The 22,220-nt window shown below is 38.7% G+C and overlaps 1 protein-coding gene across 1 annotated transcript; it reads left to right on the plus strand.

Annotated features, from left to right (window-relative positions):
* Positions 1-1,266: 1,266 nt before the first annotated feature.
* Positions 1,267-22,197, plus strand: LOC110049766 (uncharacterized). Its single transcript, XM_089289247.1, has 12 exons — positions 1,267-1,392; positions 1,568-1,628; positions 7,477-7,537; positions 8,586-8,644; positions 9,618-14,266; positions 15,650-15,700; positions 16,566-16,616; positions 17,163-17,213; positions 17,551-17,601; positions 17,942-17,993; positions 20,343-20,383; positions 20,634-22,197. Exon 5 carries the CDS (start codon positions 9,669-9,671, stop codon positions 13,989-13,991), a length of 4,323 nt encoding a protein of 1,440 aa, XP_089145373.1. The 5' UTR covers positions 1,267-1,392; positions 1,568-1,628; positions 7,477-7,537; positions 8,586-8,644; positions 9,618-9,668; the 3' UTR covers positions 13,992-14,266; positions 15,650-15,700; positions 16,566-16,616; positions 17,163-17,213; positions 17,551-17,601; positions 17,942-17,993; positions 20,343-20,383; positions 20,634-22,197.
* The last annotated feature ends 23 nt before the right edge of the window (positions 22,198-22,220 follow it).

Genomic DNA, 22,220 nt, shown 5'->3' on the forward strand with positions numbered 1-22,220 from the left:
CTTTCTTGTGTCTGAATAGGCTAGTAAGGATGATGAATAATTCACAGTTCACAAGTCTTAAGCTATCCTATTCTGGTTTGTATGCGCTGGAGTGCGTTAGGTCTTCTGGGACAGTCGTAAGCGGATAGCTCGTTTAGGTACCATTGACTGGAGGTTTCATGATGTTTGGCCGTGTGGACATCATTAAGTGAACAAAATAACGTTTCTCACATGCACACAGCCGGAAAGGCTCCACACGCATTTTTATCTCCACGTAAACACGCACATCTATGGAAGAGCTAAAAGCAAAATTGAGAAAAGGCCCTTGCTGGACGAGTAACCCGAAAACACTGACCCACGGTCCGCGGACTCCCACTACGGACCGGGTCCGCGGACTACCTATGGACCGGTCCACGGACTCCCCCTACGGACCCCCTCTACGGACCACCCCCCAAAATATAATAAAAATAATAAATAAATATTTTAGTTACGGGTTGTCTAATAGATTACTCGTGACGGCGAAATTTCGAACGTTACATTGTGTAAATGGGCAGACCTGGATTCAGGCGCGGGTGCAATTTATATAATTACACATTGCCATTTCCTTTGCTGTGGCCATAAAGTATACGAAAGACGCGTACGGGGAGGCCTCTGAAAAGTCTCGAAATTTGTGTTCTTTCCCCTCTGCCATTTTGTTCAGCCCATCCTCCCGTGGGTTCGTGAACTCGTTCCAGGCTTCACAATTTACTCAGCGGAATAACAGATACAAACAAGAATAAACGGCCTAAAAATATATCTTCCATAGCCAGATTGAGCCACGAATGGAAGGTAAGAACTTTCCTTCTTACCATCGGCATCTCCTTACCCTGAAAACAGCTTTTAGGCATTTTTTTGGAGGGGGGAGGGGGTGGGGTGTTAAAAACCCAAGTCTGTTACATTTGCACAGTGTAACACTCGAAAAATCACCGACACGAGTCTGAATCTATTAGACAACCCATAAGTGAAATCTTTATTTATTACTTTTACACTATTTTAGAGTGGTCCGTAGAGGGGGTCCGTAGGGGTAGTCCATGGACCGGTCCGTAGGGTAGTCCACGGACCCTGGTCCGTTGTGGGGGTCCGCGAACCGGGGTCAGTGTTTTCCGGTTACCCCTTGCTGGGCTAACTCTTTTACACTTCATCCTCTCTTATGCACTTTTTATGTAAGCTTGGTTAGGATGATGATTAATCCACGGTTCAGAAGTCCATTCCAGATTGTATCGGCTGGAGTGCGCTAAGCCTTCTGGGACATTCTTGAGGTTGATTCATGCTTAGGTTGCAACTTGAGTTGGGATGAATGGTACCTCGTTGTAGACACCATTTTCCTTTCTAAAGGAGCGAAATTCAGGAACAATCAAGTTATTTTTATGCGTGGTTAGCTTATAAACATTCATTTGCACATTTCTTGACAGTACGGTTGTATTTGTTTAGTTTATAACGACTCGTTGATCTATGTTAAGTCCACTTCCGCTTTCGAAATTGCTGTGCTTTCAATTTATACTTTCGAAGAAACTTTTATCATTTATGAGCGTTTTTGTCATCTTCACAGGTCCCAGACCGTGGGATTTCGAGTCAAGATGTGATGTTTCATCGACTTATTCTTATTTCAGGTAAGCATGTTAGGAAAAGTACGGATTAGGGTCCAGTGAAACCCAAGGTGTCTGAGTGAAACGTATCGATCGATTTTCCTACAACAGCGCCCTAACCTAAATGATCTGTTTTCGTGTTGTTATAATTAAAGCGAGGACTATTCTGTGTCTTCATAGTACGCTATTTTGTTGAAGTCGTGTTTCCCATCGGGACCCCCCATCGGGGCTCCCATCGGCTGTGTACGGCCGGAAATCATCTGTATAGGCAGTCTAGGCTGGGGTAGCGGAGATTGACGAAATCGTATTGCCATTTCTGTTATTTTTTAACAGTGTTTAAGCTTCGTGGTTGAGCAATTGTTTCATTATTACAATGCTTGTTAATTAAAGAGTGAGAAATCAAGACAGCATTTCAATTAGTCAACTGGTACTATAGACTATAATTATTGTGATAAGATTTAGCTCTTATTAACTGAGCAGGAGGTCTGTATGGGAGAATCTTGACCGAGGTCATGAGTACAGACCGAACGCAGTGAGGTCTGTACACACGACCGAGGTCAAGATTCCCCCATACAGACTGACTAAGCTCGGTTAATAAGATGTTTATTATATGGCAAACAAGAAAAAATTAATTCATTTAATGTAACTGGTTTGTACTAGCTGACATTTTGCTTGCGAACGGTGATGAGCTGAACTTAAATCTGCAAAAGCTGAGTTTGCTTGTCCTCTTTACTTTTTTTCTCATCAGGCCTTTTGTCACTTCCACTAATATTTTTAGAGGAAAATAGTCAATAGTTTTGTATTTTAGTTTTCAACTTTTTCACCGCAAAAAGTACATAACCAGTCTAGATGCTGGTCTAGATGGGAAAATCTAGACCGCTTTCAATATCGATTTCAGCCAATCAAATTGGTGCATTCGGTAGTTCCCAGTCCCTGTGAGACAGACCCATGTAATAATCATTATTAATAAGAAGACTGATGTATAAGAATCTCATGTCATTTTTTTGCAATAACCAAAAATCGGAATTGCAGATTTCTGTTAAGAGAAAATTCTACTTTATGAAAGTGTGTGAGAGAACCTGAATTCAAATTTAGATAAATTCCTTTAAAGTATAATCAAAATGTAGTTATTGAATCCATTTTGTGAGTAACATTTGGACTGTAAACAACCATTGCTATGGGCATTGCTATCTTGAAAATATTATAGCTATCAGTGTGCAGATTTCTTGATATAAACATAAATCAAGGAATGATTAAGGCAAAATTGTTTCAAAGTATATTTTACAAATACATTTGCATGTACCTCGGCAAGATGTTGAATCTTCATGTTTCAGAAAAACACTTTTTTGGAGAAAAATTATTATATTTTAGGGTATGAGACCACCTAAAATTACTTTTTTTCACTCCAATGTCAAATGTATCTTCAAGAAAATTAATTTCTCTCTCCAAGTTCATGATATAGTCAGAGGTTTTGTATCTATAGATGGTGTTACTACTAGCTGTTTCACAGGATTTCTTTTTTAAGAGAGTTTAAATGTTGTCTTTGGACATATCACAAGCTTGCAGGGAAGTAACACTTTTCAAATAAACATTTGAAGAGTCTGCAAGGCTGTTGCCTAATGGATGCCCAGTGGCCTGAGGCTCCTAAGTTACAAGTGCGGGCAACTAAAGTTTTGTTCAAGGAGCCCGAGTGGGCTTTTTAGGACAGATAAGTTTTCAAGGTGTGGTGCCAATGAGGAATTCCAGTGGGTCAATTTCCAATGCTCCCACCAAATCATCATAAATTTTCTATTAATTTGTTGGGTCATGTTGCTGACCTTGTCGGGTGTTTGACCTGAGATCCCTTGTTTATCTGGAATACTGTATCATATCCCAGATTCTTGAATTTATTTATTGAATGGTTACAATTTTTAGTTTTGATCACATGACTGGTGAACACCAAGAGTAATGCACTACAAGCTCAGCATTGAATAAATGTACGTCATGTATGCCAATGGATTGTGTCTCTGTTGATACCTTACTGATTCCAGTTGCAAAAAATAACTACTTTGATAACAATTATTTTTGGAATTGGAGTTATGATGCTGCTGACATTATATTTACAATTGGATAAAGATAATTGGGCTTTTTTGTCCGATACTTAGAAAACTTCACTTAGATGTACGGAATGAATTTCTTTAGTTTCTGAAAGGATCATTTACGACTTAAAAGTCAAAATAATCAAGTAACTAGCTGGCAAAAAGAAAACATCATAGATTGCAATCCTTTTTGCATACTAGGGTTCTATATTTTAAATTATCAAAGGAATTGGCACGACTCTGCCCAATATACGAGAATATATTTTCTCCAAAGAAGTGGCCAATATATTGTGGTAACGCTACCTCAAAAATGACCTTTAGTTTATACTAATTAATGTCCCAAGCCCAAGGAAGGAAAGTATTTTTCAGTGAGACCAAATTCAACCCCCCAAATACCTCTTTCATTTTTATTTGTTTTCATTTGAAGCTTGCATTTTATGATTTGTACAATGTATTTTGTTGTGTTAAAATAGAATTGCAAAACTCAAACACAAAAGCAGCAATATAAATTTTGTAAAAAAGCTGCAGCACTAGCATGGATACACCAATTATTGAATTTGTTTGACCATAAATAGTTATGTATTCTTCCTCAGTCATGACCTGATCACTTTGCTGAATGCTTTATTTAAAACATTTGATTGATATTAGACCATATTGGTGTCTCATGCAAAATCTCTGCCCCCAGACCCCTCCCCTAAATTTCCACAATTCATTCCAACCCCCCCTGTCTTCCCCAACCTCCCCAACCCCCTGGATTGACCACAGCAAATTTTATCGTGGGCTCCTAAAAAAGTGACTTGGACTCCTAACTTTTGAAGTTAGGAGCCCAAAGTGCTCCTTAAAAATTTCCTTAGGCAACAGCCTTGAAGAGTATACTGAAACATAGTATCTAGATCGGAGTCCTAAAAATTAAATGTGTTTCTGACTAGAGAACCTCTTGTTACTCAATTGCGATGAAGATCACAGTGGAGGGATACTAAGACTTCACGATATAAAACATGGGCATGGAAAACATGTGGTCCGGTGTCTTCCCATATGCTTCAAATAGGACCAAGTTGTGATAGCAGCCACAGGGTAACGAAAAATCCCAGTGAGCTAGATAGCTAGTGTTTTCACCCATAAATGCCTAAGGATAGGGCATTACAGATATGGTTTTGTTTTTTTCTGAAGTTAATTGTATGTTCCTTAAAGAGAGATTGAAAAGTGACAAAAATTACACAGAAAATCAGCCTCTGGGGACCCCTGAGGGGCTGATATCCAGAACTCAGCTAAAAGAAGGTTGTTGAAGCTGAAACTTTGGCATATTACTTAAGTCCACACAACGACTTTGTGTGCCAATTTTAAGTGAAATCAGCCGACCTTCATTTCCAAGTCTGCCCCGGTCTCTCAGGTGGAAGCTCTTACTGTAAATCCAATTTGAATTGAAGGTCATTGTAAATATATAGATTTAGCCAAGCCTTAAAGCGGAGCTCCTGATTGCGATAACTGACGATAAAGGAAAAAGAGAATTATTTTTTCTTGGATCAGAAACTCAAAAAATGATCAATTGTGAGCATGCAATTGTTCAGCATGTGGTTTTGCTATTTTTCCAGTTAAATTTTAACAAACTATACCCAACAAGCCTAACCAAGATTGTAGAAATTACGTACGCAGTATATCAGGGGCTTTCCAAGAGACAATTGTACAAGGAATATGTCACAAGAAAAGTCAACAATGTCCCAGGGGTTAATTTGTGCCGAAATTTTGCCTTTACGAGTACTCCTTCTTTCTCCCCAGGAGAAATAACGTGACTTGAGCCCGCGATCCAATTGTTAAACCAGTAACTGGTCAGCGGTCAACTTTAAAAAAGCACACAACCTTGATGAGCTCTAAACCTGAGCCCGCAATATAGTCATGTGATACTGGTCAGCGGATAGCTTGTTGTGACAGCTGTCAATTAACAATAGCATGGACGCCCAAAATCAAAGATGTAGCTGTGGTAATGGTGCTACCCTCTTAGTTTTCAAGGTATTGGCGTACGGACGGACGTACGTACGTACGTATGGACACCAAAATTTTTCAGATCGATGGGTTACCAAATTTCTAAGGTATGGGGCTCCGCTCGCACGCCTTCGGCATGCAGGAGCTCTGCCATAAATTGTTGTAGGGATTTTTTTCTTGGACTACAAGTTAGTTTAGTCCTGTGTAGATGCAATTGTTACTAAGATGTATCGGCAACTAAGAGCACTTAAAACATGTAAAAAGTTTGGCAAAGTTTTCAAGATTTGCCCTTAGGACATCATCTCTGACTATCTGTACCTTTATTAATGATAACAATTAGCCAATGAGGATGTGTGAAATCTGTCAGCTAAATGTAATTTAAACCATTTTTGCATCTAATTGGGTTCGTAGAACGCAGTCCCAATGCAGACTTGAGTCAAGTTTCATGGGATGGTTCACCTTGGATCTTGCGACACCGATTTGGCTGCCCCGTGGCAGGGGCAAAAAACGAATGACATCATCGCCAAACCATGTGCTGTACAACCCTGTACATTTCTTGTCTATCTGTTACGTCATTCTTGTTCTTTTTTGTGGCTTCTTTCGTTATTTTTGATGTTTTGGAGTCTTCTTTGAACTGGTTTTTCACTCTGATTACATTCGACAAAAAAGGGAATGCAGTCCCAATGCAGACTAGAGTGATATTTTTGGCCTGGTGAAAACAAACTACACCATCGCACAGCACATGTAAGATCATTCGTTATGATCGCTTGTTTGTTGTTTTGATTTTGGACTGTGAGTGGTCCCTTTTGTTAGGATGTGACATGATCATGATTTCATTACATAACTGGGACGACAATTATTTATTCTGTTCACGACCACGACTTTGAATCGCCTTGGCTTTGAGATGTTAACCGTAGGAACAGCTATATTTCATTGGTTATATTTTTAGTACATTAAACAAATTGTGTTGACTTGAGTTATTAGTTCCAGTGGCCAAAAATAGTTCAGTATCCAACGAAGCTCAAAATTGAATTGATGGAAGAGTACTCTGAAGCCAAGATCTATAAGAGTAAGCCAGAACTAAGGAACAGCAATGTAGATGCTGACTATTTCTATTCACCAGCAGAAATATGCGAATCAGTTACCAGTTGCACAGAGTTTGTTTACGATAAACCATGGATAAACCGTCATGTGAGTGCAAATGCTAGCTGATATTATTTTGTGCTTCCAGCATAGAATACTAGATGCAACACAAGTGTACTTTTAAAAATTAGCCTTTCTGCTTAAAAATTGCCAGTAAAAGTAAAAATGAGATTTTAGCATGAATTTTGAAGGCAAATGTTCCATTAAACTTGTGACTTACTGAAACTGGAGCCGTCATGCAACGTGTGAACAATAAAGCAAGGAAATCAAAATACAAATAATTTTATTTGGCTGCCAGCGGCCAAAATCCTGGAAAAAATGGTCAGCTATACACTGTAATAAAAACCCTGTATTCAATGGCCACCTCTATTAAGTAACCGCTTCTTGCCGTCCCAAGGGTGATTTTGTTTTGTTTTATACCTCTAAGAAGTGGTCAGTTGTCTCGTCCCCCAGAGTGGCTGCTTTTTAGTGGTTTGACTGTAATCTACAGAAAAATAGTGGACATTGTCATTATCATGTTACATCTGTCTATAAAACGTTTTCAGCTGCTCACAAAGATAATGATTTCAGCAACAGACAGCTATTTAAGTCAATCACAGGCATAGAAAACAAATGCACTCATAATCTTTGATTACTACTAGTTTTATAATTTATATTTAATTCTTATACAGGTCTCAAGGTGTGGATGTCCAAGTCAGGATGTGAATATTAACATGCTGCCACTAGTTTCTGGTAAGAATTGATAAATGTAAACAGTGCAACAACTTCAATCAGAGCTAAGTACTGTGCAACATTCTTAAGATACATATGTATCTGTCAGTTTGTTTGTGATTGGACCAAATTAAAAACATTAATCAGTTTTATTACTATGTAATTTGTTTGAACAATGTTAAGTTGTCATGCACAGTCCAAATACCACTCAAATCATGGGCAGAACCCAACTGATGAATTAATGAATTACATGTACAGCAGGGTGGGAGTGGCATTAAATCAGTTTAATTCGGCAATGTCATTTAGGTATGACAAGCAACATTGCATTTGGCAGGGTCTGTCCAATTATGCAACATTGGAGCAGTTGCTCATTCATACACCATCCATTGTTTGAATTACTCATTGTAATATCTTGGGTGACAAAATACTCCTTAATTTTGGCACAAAATTTCAGTGTTTAAATTTACAATTTCACATGTGAAATTACAAAATTGCTATGGCAATGTTGGCACAAAATTTGTCAATACAATGGACAATTGAAACCTCACAAAATGTTGTGAGACACTTAATAGTGTAATTTGTCACCCAATAATATTAAAAGGTAATCAAGTAGTATACTTGTGAAATTAAGAAATAATTTGACTTAAAGGTTGTCAAAATTCTGTTATTAGAATTTTGACAAAATGCGTGTGAATTTATTACTAATTTCACTCGTCACCATTTGATTACTCATAAGGCATACAAATGTATTTTCAAATGGTCGACAATCTGATTTTGGCAATCTACACCACGTCAGTGACTGTGAGAAAGTAAGAGAATTTACCCTCCCCCTTCCCCTCCGGCCTTCTACTCCCACCAACAGACAGAAACTCATTGCATTGCATGACATGAGAGGCTTAAGTTTTGGCAGCATTAATTAAGGGGTGGGGGTGAGGGTGGGGATGTTATAATAATTTGTTGCTGGATTGTTTGGATATTTACTTGAATTGCATAAACTTGTATTTTAAAAATAAATAAGATATTGATTAGTCATTGTTTAACTTGTAATCAAGTAATATTTTTTCTTCAGCAGACGCAGAGAAGGACACTAAAGTACTCACAATGAGATTTCTTGGGGAGGAGGGTAAGGTACAGTTGACAAAAAGCTTTTAAACTTTTTTATTATTTGTAGTAAATCTGATTAAGAGTAAATTTCTTTTAGGGTATCAAGGTATCCCTTCATGCCATAGTGACAAATAAGGTCTGTACACCCTACAACCAACCAGTTTTGTCAGCTGCTGTGCTGCACACCACACCCCAGCTCTTCCCTTCTCCCTCTCTGCTATCTTCGTCAATGTTCTCATGGGTCTGGCCCATCTGGTATCCAAGCTTAATTATTGTATATATTTATTAGGTTTTTTACATTATTTGAATGAACTTATATTTTGATGTTGATACGCTCGTTATTTCATAGAAGTCACATGTGATAAATATACAGGACCCCTATTGATACCAGCCTAGTGTTGAAAGGGCCACGCAGCACAATCAAAGATGGCGTGAATTGACTTGAAACAAGAAAGAAAGAAATGTGTTCATTCAGCCCTGAACAAATGTCACACCCTCAAAAGACTGTTGAGATACTGAAGGATAATATATCACTGAACTTGTTTGAATTCGTATTTACTGTTTATCCATCATAACGCCCCCACCCCGCCCCCTTCCCGGGAAATATGGGGTCTATATATTTCAATGGGCAGGGGCTTAGTACAAATAATAAATGATTCTTACTGTGTATGAATTCGCGCCTGCATAGCCTCGGTGGAAAAAATGCACAGGTAATACAGTATGACATTTATTGTTTTGGTTGTAAATGAGATTTTTGACGGGGGCTTCAATAAGAGAATGAACGTGATAAATTCCTTTCTCTATACAGGGGGCTGTTGGCTGTCACTTATTTGAGAAGGAGGGTTATATAGTAGATTCATGATTTATGGCATTTGTTTTGGTCAAAGATCATAGCACACAGTATTTGTTACATCAAACCCCACTGTCGCCCCCTTTGATGGCAAAGTTAAACAATGATAAATAATCGAAAATGAACTGCTTGTCATATCACACACAGGTACTGTATGGAGATTCATATAAACCTATCTGAAGGGTACTTTGGATTAAGATGGCAGCTGCTGTACCTTCACCCTTGGCCAGCTCTGTAGAGAAGACAAATGGAGCCAAGCTGAGCAGACTTCTCATTGATGGTGGAACGACAGTTCTGAGGAACGTGTTTGATGGTTTTCATCCTCCTGCAAACCTCGCAGCTGACCTCAACGCCAACCGTCTGATCTTAAACAATCTGTTCAAGAAAAAGGTTTTACATAAACCTCAGTGGGATTTACTGTTCCCACCTGGTGGAGCCACACCAGATTCTAACACTTTTGATATCACTCTTCTCTTTCTTCTTCTGACCAACATTTGTGGACTAACCCCTCCTCTCTCAGGTTGGCACAAACCACCACCTTCAAGTGACACCTCTCATGAGGCTAACCTTGCTCGCATTAAGCGATATCGTAATGAGCTGTATGGTCACGTGACATCGACCGGCGTCAAAACAGCTGAGTTTAACATCAAATGGCAAGAAATCAGTGCTGTTCTTGTTGCTCTTGGGTTGAATCCAGCAGAAGTGGTCAAATTAAAGGCAGCACCTTGTGGGGAAGATTACATCAGCGCTGTGATCGAGTGGGCTAAAGGTGACGAAGAGATTAAGGTACAGCTGGCAGACGTACGCAAGACCCAGCATGAAGTACGACAGAGGCAAGAGAAAGACCACAAAACTCTTCAGGATGTACGACAGATCCACCAAGATACGCACCAAGTGGTCAAGGAAGTGTGGACAACGCAACAAGAAGATCGCAGAACTGTTCAGGATACACCCCAGGCAGTTCAAGATGTACGACAGATCCACCAAGATACGTACCAAGTGGTTAAGGAAATGTGGACAACTCAGCAAGAAGATCACAGAACTGTTCAGGATACACACCAGGCCGTTCAAGATGTACGACAGATCCACCAAGATACGCACCAGGCAGTTGAGGATGTACGACAGATTCACCAAGGCACACGCCAAGTGGTTGAAGAAATTTGGACTGCACAACAAGAAGTGACGAAAACACAAAAGAAGAATCTTGAAACATTACAGCAAGTCAAAGAGAAGGTTGAAGAAATAAAAGAAAGAAGTAACGAAGACAACGACGATAAAAATCTTAGTAAACTAGCAGAGGTTAATTCCCAAAGAGTTATTGAAGATCACGCAGAAAAATACCAAGAGGGAACACGTGTGTTTTTCTTTGAAAGCGTCGAGAAATGGTTAGATGACAGAAGTTCTCCAAACCGAGTAATGGTGATCAGTGGAAATGCAGGAATGGGCAAATCTGTGATCGCGGCTGTTATTTGTAAAAGAATGCAAGAAGTTGGCAAACTGTCAGGGAGTCACTTTTGCCAGCATGACAAAGCACGCTACAGGAATCCCAAGGTGATGCTTCAGTCTTTGGCTTGTCAACTGTCTTCTTCCTTGCCAGAATACAAGGACGCCCTCGTGAAAACGCTCTCCAGAAATCTGGGTGTAGAGCTCAACGATATGGAAGTCAAGGACCTCTTTGATTTGTTGTTTGACGAAGTTCTAAGCAATTTAAAAGACCCAGGGAAGAACATTCTTTTGGTAGTAGACGGACTCGACGAAAGTGAATATCAAGGACGTAATGAGCTGCTGGATGTTATTTCCAATCACTTCATAAAGCTTCCAGGTTGGATTCGATTTCTAGTTACAACCCGACCAGAGATAAACATTGCGGACAGTCTTAAACGCTTCAAACCTCTTCAGCTGGAGCCAAACGATGCAGAGAACTTAATGGACATGAAGCTGTTATTTGAAAAGCAACTAAGCGATGTGATTCCAAACGATCATCGAGAAGTTATCATAAATGAACTTGTTAAAAAGTCCGAAGGACTCATTTTGTATGCTTATTTGCTTGTACATTTCATCAAAGAGAATATCTCACTTCTGACTCCTGAACAGCTGGACAGCACTTTACCCTCAGGTATTTCATCCGTTTACCAAACATATTTTCAACGTCTGGAAACGGAGCTTTGTGAAGAACTGAAGATCAAAGAAGAACAGGTTTTGATTTTCCTGAGTGTTCTCACAGCTGCAAGAGAACCGTTGTTGCTTGACTTCGTCAGCAAAATGATTCTTTCTGGTAGAAGTTCTTCAGCTGATCGGCGGAAAGTGAAGAAGGCGATCGCCAGTATTTCAACACTTTTACCTGTACGAGAGGACCGTATTCACTTCTTTCACAAGTCCATTAAGGACTGGTTGACTGATACTTCTTGTTATGGGCAGCACGACTTCACAGTGGATGAGACAGAAGGCCATGAAATCCTTTCAGAACTCTGCATTCACGAACTTGATGATATTAAGCGGAAAGGTGTTGATAGTGCACAGTTCAGTGGCGCTGCGAAGTACGCCCTGCAGCATGGTGTACAACACATGCTACATTTGGAAGAGGATCCTAGAGCATGTGAGGTAGTAATGAAGTATGTGGTAGACTTGGAGCTCGTGTATGCAAAACTGTGTGTATCCAGTGCAGGAGCATCTGAAGATATTTTATGGATTGAAAACCAAACAATATCTCAAGTGCTCTCGGAAGATGCTAAGGGTATGTTGAATACCTTAAAGTTCTTGTTACGAAAGTACTACAACAAATTTAGAAGTCGTCCTTACGTATTTTTCCAAACTGTGCTGAATGAAGGAGGAACAGCACTATCTCCTTTGGCATCGAACCTGTTGCAGACTAAATATCCAGAAATAGCGTACATGGAACTCGTTCACAAACAGACGCAGCAGGGAGCTCTCATAGCGCAGTTTCAATGTTCATATCAAGTGGCTTGTTTCGATGTTTCACCACAGTTAGACTACATGGTGTGTGAATGCAGCGACGGAACAATACACCTGTGGTCGCTTCGTACTGGTGAGCAAGTTTGGATACGTCCTGTGATTGTTGCAAAAGATTGCTGGCGTAATGTTGGAGCATTTAGGAAGCCGCCATCTTCACCTGTCTTTTCATGTTACCGCTCAGTTGTTTTCCACCCTGAAGAGAACATTGTCTTACCAGGAGTCCTTAGCCATGCCTATACTTTTGACGGAGATCTGAAAGCATTGTTTCCGCAAAGCCTGTGCCGTTTCACAGTTTGTTCAATTTCAGGAGACAAGACCACGATGCTGACTGATTGCCCAGTCGACGCAAAATGCATTATTATGTGGAGTCTGAAAAATGGTACAGAGATTACTCGGACTACCAGAAATGATGATGTTTTATCTTTTGCGTGGTCACCAGATGGAAGGCTGCTGGCTATTTCCCATTGCACGGGTTTAATTTGTTTTGTTGATGTCAGGGATGGATTTAGAACAGTAGCAGAACACTTTTTTGAAAGCGATCAAGGTTGTGGAATGATTACGTTCTCACCTGACTGTCGATCTCTCATTTGTTTTCATGACACAGTGAGAGATCTCACTCCTTCTCAACATTATCGTTTGAATGTCAATATAGCGGAACACCCCAGCTGTACCTTAGATGTTTTGAGTGGCTTGTCGTCTTGGGAATTGGAATTTCCCGGTGTGGCTGGCTTTTTGTTAGGAGATCCTGTTTTGTCCTTGGATGGTGGGTTTGCTTTTGTGTTTCATGTAGATGCGCTAACAGTATTGAAAGGTTATCCCTTCCGTGCTGTCATAGAGATGTTGAATATCAATGAACTACGCAGAACTGTGAGGAAAACAAGAACTGACGAAGAAAATCATCGTTTGCTCTCTCTGTTTCGCACAATGATGAGAAGGGTCGCACTGTCTTTGACTGGGGAAACCGTTTATGTTCTCAGTGGTGGTGCGAGAAATGCAATGGCTACGGCTTGGGACGTTTCAAGTGAGGAACCCGTTGGCCAGGTCGGTATTTTCGAGAATTCATGTCTTGAAGCTCGCATGAAAGAAGGTGTCCTACTATCAACAGCAAATGGTTGTCTTGAGTTGTGGAATTTTGAATTGTCAAACTGCATCCGACGCTGGCCTGACTTGGTTCAACACGTGGAAATCACACAGATAGTCCCCATATCAGAAGAGCGGGTGGCGTTAAGTAGTTGGAACAAAGTGATCATCCTGAATACCACAACCTCAGAGATCGTGTCGATTCCAGTTGATCGTAGATATTTTGTCACATGTAACAGTAAATATCAGCTCTTAACCTACAGCTCCGATTCAGTTCAGTTGTTAGATGGACAAAGTACTCTCTGGAAAACCGATCTCCGTCCCCCAATGGGAGGTTTACCCCGGAATGATTCCGTTGGAGCGTTTTCACTTTCTGAACAGTTTGTTGTCATTTTCGCCAACACAGAAGAGGGTGGCCGAGGAGTGTACGTCCTTGATGCATTTTCAGGACGAATACTACACATTTGATGCAAAGGCGTTTGGGGTCTGTCTGATTGCCAATTTGTCAGTGAAGAGGAATGTGTTATCCTCTCCGTGGGTGTCATAAAAGGTTCTACCCTTCGACTATTTAACGTTGAGTCTGGTGACCTGCTGAGCGTAATCGACCTGCAAAGAAACGTTTCTCATTTAGCAGTCTGTCCTCGTAAACGTCTCCTCGCCATTGACCAAAGTGGCTCTGAACTCGGATTTGAACTTATCCAAGTGCATTTGCCCCGAGATAAAGACAGCAGGAATAACAAAAGGTGAGCCTTAACGAAAAAAATTAGATATTTTACAAGTCAATGACTCATCAAACACTGTTTTATTTTGATACATTGCGTTACCCAGTATCTGATGTTTTACTTCGAGCTCATGTGCAAACCACAAGTTACGTGTAGTCTATATCTTACAATACATTTTTTCGCTGGATTTTAAATTAACCATTTTTAAGAAATGTGTGTTATTGTATCACTCCAGTCGATCAACGTGGAATCTTAGTGCGATTTTGAGTGTTACTGATTTGGTGTTACGTAAACAATTGTTGCTTGGCAATTGTGTTTTGTTGTCTCAATTTTTCACTGTCTGCCCGTCATCGGTAATTGCAACTCTATTGTTAAATACCGCAAAGGTGAGAAGAAGCACAAAATCACAATGAATTAGAACAGTTTGTTTTATGTTTTAAGTGTATTACAAGTGATTTCAGTGTTACTTTAGTTATGGGTTTACTAGAGCGATTTGTGGCGCGAAAATATGCTCGGATATTTTCCGCAGACATTATCTATTCCGAGAAGCGAACAGTTTCCGAGAGCGTAGCTAGAGGAAAACTGTGAGCTTTGAGGAACAGATAATGTCCGTGGACAAATATCCAAGCATATTTTCCCGCTAAATGGAGGCTATTGTGTTTATTATTTTGCACCACGCACGCAGTTTTGAAAATTGCGGGGTATCAATCCGATATTCCTCAGTTTTAGCAGGCCCTTAATCAGTCTCGTGACTCGCTTGGACCATTCGCACGCGAGCGAAAATATTTGCTGGATTATAACGACAGTTATTAGCATTTCCTTTGGTTGAACTCATTTGCACACTTTTTTTTTCCCGCACTTCGCATCGGCTGCATGTATTTGTTTCGAGTTTTGATTGATTCAGTGGATTGCCTGTGTTCTTTGTGATCTGCATAAGTGATTACTTTGGTTTTGGTTTTACGACACTCAATTGAAAACCGCTCTTAACTCTCTTTATACAACTTGACTTAAAACGATTATTCATAGGATGGAATAGCAGCCTCTTTCTTCTGTTAAAGGCTCTTTGTTATTATTTTTAACAGGATGCCGGCCAACACACCACAGGTCGAAAAGAGCTCAGGAAATAGGAGACGGCATGCTGTTAGTGTAGATTTTTTAGGGGCATTTGCACACTTTTTTCAACCGCTCTTCGTATCGCCTGCATGTATTTGTTTCGAGTTTTGATTGGTTCACTAGATTGCCTGTGTTCTTTGTGACCTGTGTGAGTGATTTCTTTGGTTTTGGACACTCAATTAAAAACCGCTCTTAACTCTGTTTATACAACTTGACTTAAAACTATTATTCATAGGATGGAATGACAACCGCTTTTTTCTGTTAAAGACTTTTTGTTATTATTTTTAACAGGATGCCGACCAACACACCACAGGGCGAAAAGAGCCCAGGAAATAGGAGACGGTATGCTGTTAGTGTAGATTTTTTAGGGGCATTTTATCCAATCAAGTTTCAAGCTCAAGCCTATTGTTCACTCAGTGTTTTATTAAATTTTATATTTCTCGGTTCTTTCTTGTTGACTGCTTAAAGCATGCAAACTGTATTTCCATGGTCTGTTACACGCTCTCTAGGAGAAAGCTAAAATATTAAACTCACGTCTTAGCGAATTTGCAGATAGTAATCACGTGACTGGTTTAGACGAATCGCACGCGAACGAGAATATTTGCTGGATTATAACGACAGTTATTGGCATTTCCTTTGGTTTAACTCATTTGCACACTTATTTTTACCGTTCTTCGCATCGGCTACGTGTATTTTTTTCAAGTCTTGATTGGTTGACTAGATTGCCTGTGTTCTTTGTGATCTGTGTGAGTGATTTCTTTGGTTTTGGACAATCAATTGAAAACCTCTCTTAACTCTCTTTATACAACTTGACTTAAAACTATTATTCATAGGATAGAATGACAACCTCTTTCTTCTGTTAGAGGCTCTTTGTTATTATTTTTAACGGGATGCCGACCAACACACCACAGGTCGAAAAGAGCTCAGGAAATAGGAGACGGCATGCTGTTAGTGTAGATTTTTTAGGGACATTTGCACGCTTTTTTCTACCGCTCTTCGTATCGGCTACATGTACTTGTTTCAAGTTTTGATTGGTTGACTAGATTGCCTGTGTTCTTTGTGATCTGTGTGAGTGATTTCTTTGGTTTTGGACACTCAATTAAAAACCGCTCTTAACTCTGTTTATACAACTTGACTTAAAACTATTATTCATAGGAGGGAATGACAACCTCTTTTTTCTGTTTAAGGCTCTGTTATTTTTTAACAGGATGCCGACCAACACACCACAGGTCGAAAAGAGCTCAGGAAATAAGAGACGGTATGCTGTTAGTGTAGATTTTTTAGGGGCATTTTGTCCAATCAAGTGTCAAGCTCAAGCCTATTGTTCACTCGATTTTTATTTATTTTTTCTTTAATTTTATATTTCTTGGTTCTTTCTTGTTGACTACTTAATGCATGCAAACTGGATTTCCATGGTCTGTTACATGCTTTCTAGCAGAAAGCTAAAACTCACGTCTTAGCGAAATTGTAGACAGTAATCACATGACTCATCGCACACGAGCTAAAATATTTGATGGATTATAACGACAGTTCTTGGCATTTCCTTTGGTTTAACTCATGTGCATTCTTTTTTTTTTTTTTACCGCTCTTCGCATAGGCTACATGTTTTTGTTTGGAGTTTTGAGTGGTTCACTGGATTGTCTGTGTTCTTTGTGATCTGTGTGAGTGATTACTTTGGTTTTGGACACTCAATTGAAAACTGTTCTTGACTCTGTTTATACAACTTGACTTAAAACTATTATTCATAGGATGGACTGACAACCTCTTTCTTCTGTTAAAGGCTCTTTGTTATTATTTTTAACAGGCTGCCGGCCAACACACCACAGATGGAAAAGAGCTCAGGAAATAGGAGACGGTATGTTGTTAGTGTACATTTTTTTAGGGGCATTTTATCCAATCAAGTTTCAAGTTTACGCCTGTTGTTTACTCAAGGTTTTTTTTTAATTTTATATTTCTTGGTTCTTTCTTGCTGGCTACAGCATGCAAGCTGGATTTCCTTGGTCTGTTACATGCTCTCTAGCGGAAAGATAAAATATTAAACTCACTTCTTAGCAAAATTGCAGATAGTCATTACGTGACTCATTTAGACCAATCGCACCCGAGCGAAAATGATTGACGTAAAACTATTATTCATAGGATGGAATGACAACCTCTGTCTTCTGTTAAAGGCTCTTTGTTATTATTTTTAACAGGATGCCGGCCAACACAGCACAGGTCGTAAAGGGTTCAGGAGATAAGAGACGGTATGCTGTTAGTGTAGATTTTTTACGGGCATTTTATCCAATCAAGTTTTAAGCTCAAGCCTATATTTCGTTAAGTTTTTTTATTAAATTTTATATTTCTTGGTTCTTTCTTGTTGACGACTTAAAGCATGCAAACTGGATTTCCCTGGTCTATTACATGCTCTCTAGCAGAAAGATAAAATATTAAAGTCATGTCTTAGCGAAATTACAGATAGTAATCACGTGACTCGTTTAGACCAATGGCTCCCGAGCGAAAATGATTGACGTAAAACTATTATTCATAGGATGGAATGACAACCTCTTTCTTCTGTTAAAGGCTCTTTGTCGTTACTTTTAACAGAATGCCGGACCCACACGCCACAGATCAAAAGGAGCTCAGGAAATAAGAGACGGTATGCTGTCAGTGTAGATTTTTTAGGGTCATTATATCCAATCAAGTTTCAAGCTCAAGCCTATCGTTCACTCAATTTATTTATATTTATTTATTTATTTATTTATTTATTTATTTATTTATATATATATATATATATATATATATATATATATATATATATATATATATATATATAAAAGGTTAAGATGCTTCGAGCCAACAGGGATGCCACGCGCCAGAAGGATCCAAAAGGATTCGTAGTCCAAACCTCGAGTAATGAAATTTGTAGGCAATTGTGGAAAACGAGGACGGACAACTTCGAGCGAAAAAAATATATATATACAGTAAAAAATCTAAGAAATCTAAAAAAAAGTTTAAAAATTTAAGAAGAAATTGTTTCCATTTGTAACAACATTTAATCCAAATTTACCTGATGTTGGTCGCATCATCAGAAAACACCTAGGTATTTTGGAATCCAACCCCAAATTAAAAGAATTTTTTCCGCCAAATTCCATCATAGCCTCTTTTCGAAGATCTAAAAACCTTAAGGAGTTGTTAGCGCCATCTCGTTATGGCTCTAACACTAAGGTTGAAGAGGTTGTTGAGGTTAAGGGTTGCTTTAAATGCAAAAGAACAAGATGTGATCTCTGTCGCAACTACTTTGTTGAATCAAATTCTTTCCAAAGTTTTCAAACAGGCAAGAGCTATAAGATACGATTGAAACTTTCCTGTGATTCAAAAAATATCATTTATTTGGCTTCGTGTAAGAAATGTAACTTACAATACATTGGCTCTACAACAACAGATTTTAGAGTTAGATTTCGCAACCACAAGTCTGCTATGCTGACCAAGAAAAAGACTTGTGAGGTAGCGGTGCATTTCAACAGAACACCGCACGACTTAAACGACTTTTCTTTCCAGTGTATTGATCAAGTGCAGATAAATGCAAACAATACAAGTAACATCGAAAAGCTTTTAATCACTAAAGAGGCATATTGGAGTGCACAGTTGTTCTCTCTGGCACCTTTTGGCTTGAACAAACGTCAGGAATTCCACTCGAAAAAAAGAATAAACTACAATTAGCGCAAAAATAACTTGCAAATTTGGCGATTATCTTAGTTCAGGTGTTCAAAAGCCCTGACCTTGGATCTTGTTAGCTTTGTTAGCGCTAGGTTTTCTCAGGGGCCCCCATCGGGGAATTTATTACATTATTGTTGTTTAAGGGCCCTGTTTAGGGCGCCTGTTGTGCCTTGCCGCGGCATAGTTTCAAGGGCTTTGTTTGGGGATTTTGGGACCGCCTTTTTTGAACATTGAATATTTTACACGCGGGTCCCTTCACACTTTCGGCTGACTCGACGAATCGCGTTACTTTTTTGATATTAATCTTATTTGTATTATATTCGATTATTTATTCTTATTTGGTTTGTGTCTTTTGAGTTTGTACCGCATTGTCATAGTATCTCGCTTAGTAATCACCGATTGTTTATCATTGGTTAATTTTTTCGTTTTCATGTGTTACCACGCCCTGTTATGTAATCATCTTTGTAATATGATGTCATTTTTTATACTGTAAACTTATTTAAGGTTATTGTAATTTATTATTCACTTGCACTGCAGCTGATGAAGGTCTTTGACCGAAACGTTTATTTTTATTAAATTTTTAAACTTTTTTTTAGATTTCTTAGATTTTTTACTGTATATATATATTTTTTTCGCTCGAAGTTGTCCGTCCTCGTTTTCCACAATTGCCTATATAGATATGTATATGTATATGTATATGTATATGTATATGTATATGTATATGTATATGTATATGTATATGTATATGTATATGTATATGTATATGTATATGTATATGTATATGTATATGTATATGTATATGTATATGTATATGTATATGTATATGTATATGTATATGTATATGTATATGTATATGTATATGTATATGTATATGTATATGTATATGTATATGTATATGTATATGTATATGTATATGTATATGTATATGTATATGTATATGTATATGTATATGTATATGTATATGTATATGTATATGTATATATATGTATATATGTATATATATATTTTTTTTTTCTTGGTTCTGGCTTGTTGACTACTTAATGCATGCAAACTGTATTTCAATGGTCTGTTACATGCTTTCTAGCAGAAAGCTAAAATATTAAACTCACGTCTTAGCGAAATTGCGGGCAGGGAAGTCTATGCTCCTATCCACACCCTGTCATGGGTATGATGTCTTCTTTTTAACTTGATGAATTATTTCAAAATGACTTCTTGAATGCTTCAGGAAACGTGGACAATACCAGACAAAGTACGTCATACCTAAAACATAACCTTTTCTCGTTCCCAGGACTTGGGGACTGTTAACGAGATTGAACATCACCATTGAAGGTAAACGTTTTGATCATTGTTGCTTGTCCTCAGGTAGTTAACTCATGTATGCTAAAGGTCTTTTTGAGTGATGTTCTTTAAAAATGCCCTGTATTTTAATAATTTGGATAAAAATTCCACGGGCCTGTTTTAGTACCTTCCTCTCCCCCACCCCACCCCTTGTTTCTTTTATGAAATAGTTTTGTTAGTTAGTACTATTTTCATGATTGCCTCTTGTGCTAATGTCTTCAATGTGCGTATCTTTTTTCAGATACGTGCTTGTGTAGTGATGTCTGAATGACGCCGCTGCTTGACTATTACGACTCTGCACAACCTTTGCATGCTACGTCCCTCCATGCTACGAAAGGCTGTGTGCGGTTACAGTAGGACAGGCAGTTTGCTGTCATGTAACGAGCGAGTCGTGTGCACGAACTGCGTTTCTTGCTACAAGAAGAAGTACAACTATAGTGTAACGCCTTTAGGACCCCAGCAAAGGTCACCCTACCCTCCGTGGACCATGTCAGGAAGACGCTGAACCAGGCTCAAAACAAGAATTAGAGTAACACAAATGGACCACATTTTGTTATGGCTGTGTTCTGTTGTATCATGAGGAATTTGCAAAGACAACATGGCTTCCTGACGAGGGCTGCCGTATTACTGAACATGCCAACGAAAAACGCTAAAATCTATTTGGTTACACCTTAACAGAACACTTTAAATATGAGCACAACTGTAGAATAAATCACCGCCTACTAAGTGAATTTAAAATTGGTTCAGTAACTAGAAGATCAACGGGAACGCAACTTTCTGGAAGTAACCTTTGTTTTCTTGGAAAATTTTCAAGTAATTGCTTCTAGTAGATCTAAGAAAATTCTTTCTCGCGGCCATGGACTGACTTTTAGAGCCAAACCGTGCTAAGTTTTACGTACGATGCTAAATTCAGTGGCACGTTAATATTTAGTAGCAAGAGCAATTAGTATCTTAGTTAGTTAGTATCTTAGTATCTTATTAGTATCTTAGTATCTTATCTTAATTAGCATCTTAGTCTGAAAAGCCCCGTGGGGACGAGCCAATAAAGTATGTATGTATGTATGTATGTAGTTAAATTAGAGTAGTGTTCAGCGCTATCTTTGTAAATAGTGGATACGGCCGAATTCAGTGTTCAGTTTACCTTGAGCGGCATCTTAAGTTAATTGTTTATACTCGGAGAAAAGTTGGCATGCTTTTTGACTTCGTAAATAAGATAAGATTTTTTCTGCGAGAGGTAGCAGTAAAGAGTACTAAATACAGATTAATAATTTTTTTACAAAATTAATTCGTATACTATAATATGTCGTAAACTTTTTTCTCTCTGTCAAGAGAGTTTTTGTGTAAGTATTCAAATTACTGCAGTGTACATATCATGGCGATATCCGTGTAATGCTTTTTTAAAAATGTTCAAAAGCCAGGATGCGTTACTGTCAGTAACCGTTAATGGAACATGTAAGGAATACTAATATTGCATCGTGAAAGTGTTAAATACGAGGCTCAAAAGGCTCTTAAAAATGTCAAATAGTTGCTTGTAAACTAAACGTTTCGGGTCTGGCCCTTCTTCAGTAGGTGGAATGATCGAGCCACGCCGTACAAAAAAACTGAACGCGTACGCACGCGTACTGCGACAAATGAATACCATTGTTTTAGCGCGCGTATGTGTAATAAGTTCAAAGAATTTATCATAAAACTTTCGTGTCTTGTTGTTGTTCAGATGGCCAGGGTTCGTTGATGGCCCACTAGATTCCAAATGTAGCGTTATTTGTAGTTCTTCGATTTGTATATAAAAACTGAATTGAGTTTTATCTTGGTTCTATTATTATCGAAA

The sequence above is a fragment of the Orbicella faveolata genome, unplaced genomic scaffold (genome assembly GCF_042242905.1).
Source record: "Orbicella faveolata isolate gen_17 unplaced genomic scaffold, um_ofav_v1 contig_2, whole genome shotgun sequence".
Classification (NCBI taxonomy): Eukaryota; Metazoa; Cnidaria; class Anthozoa; order Scleractinia; family Merulinidae; genus Orbicella; species Orbicella faveolata.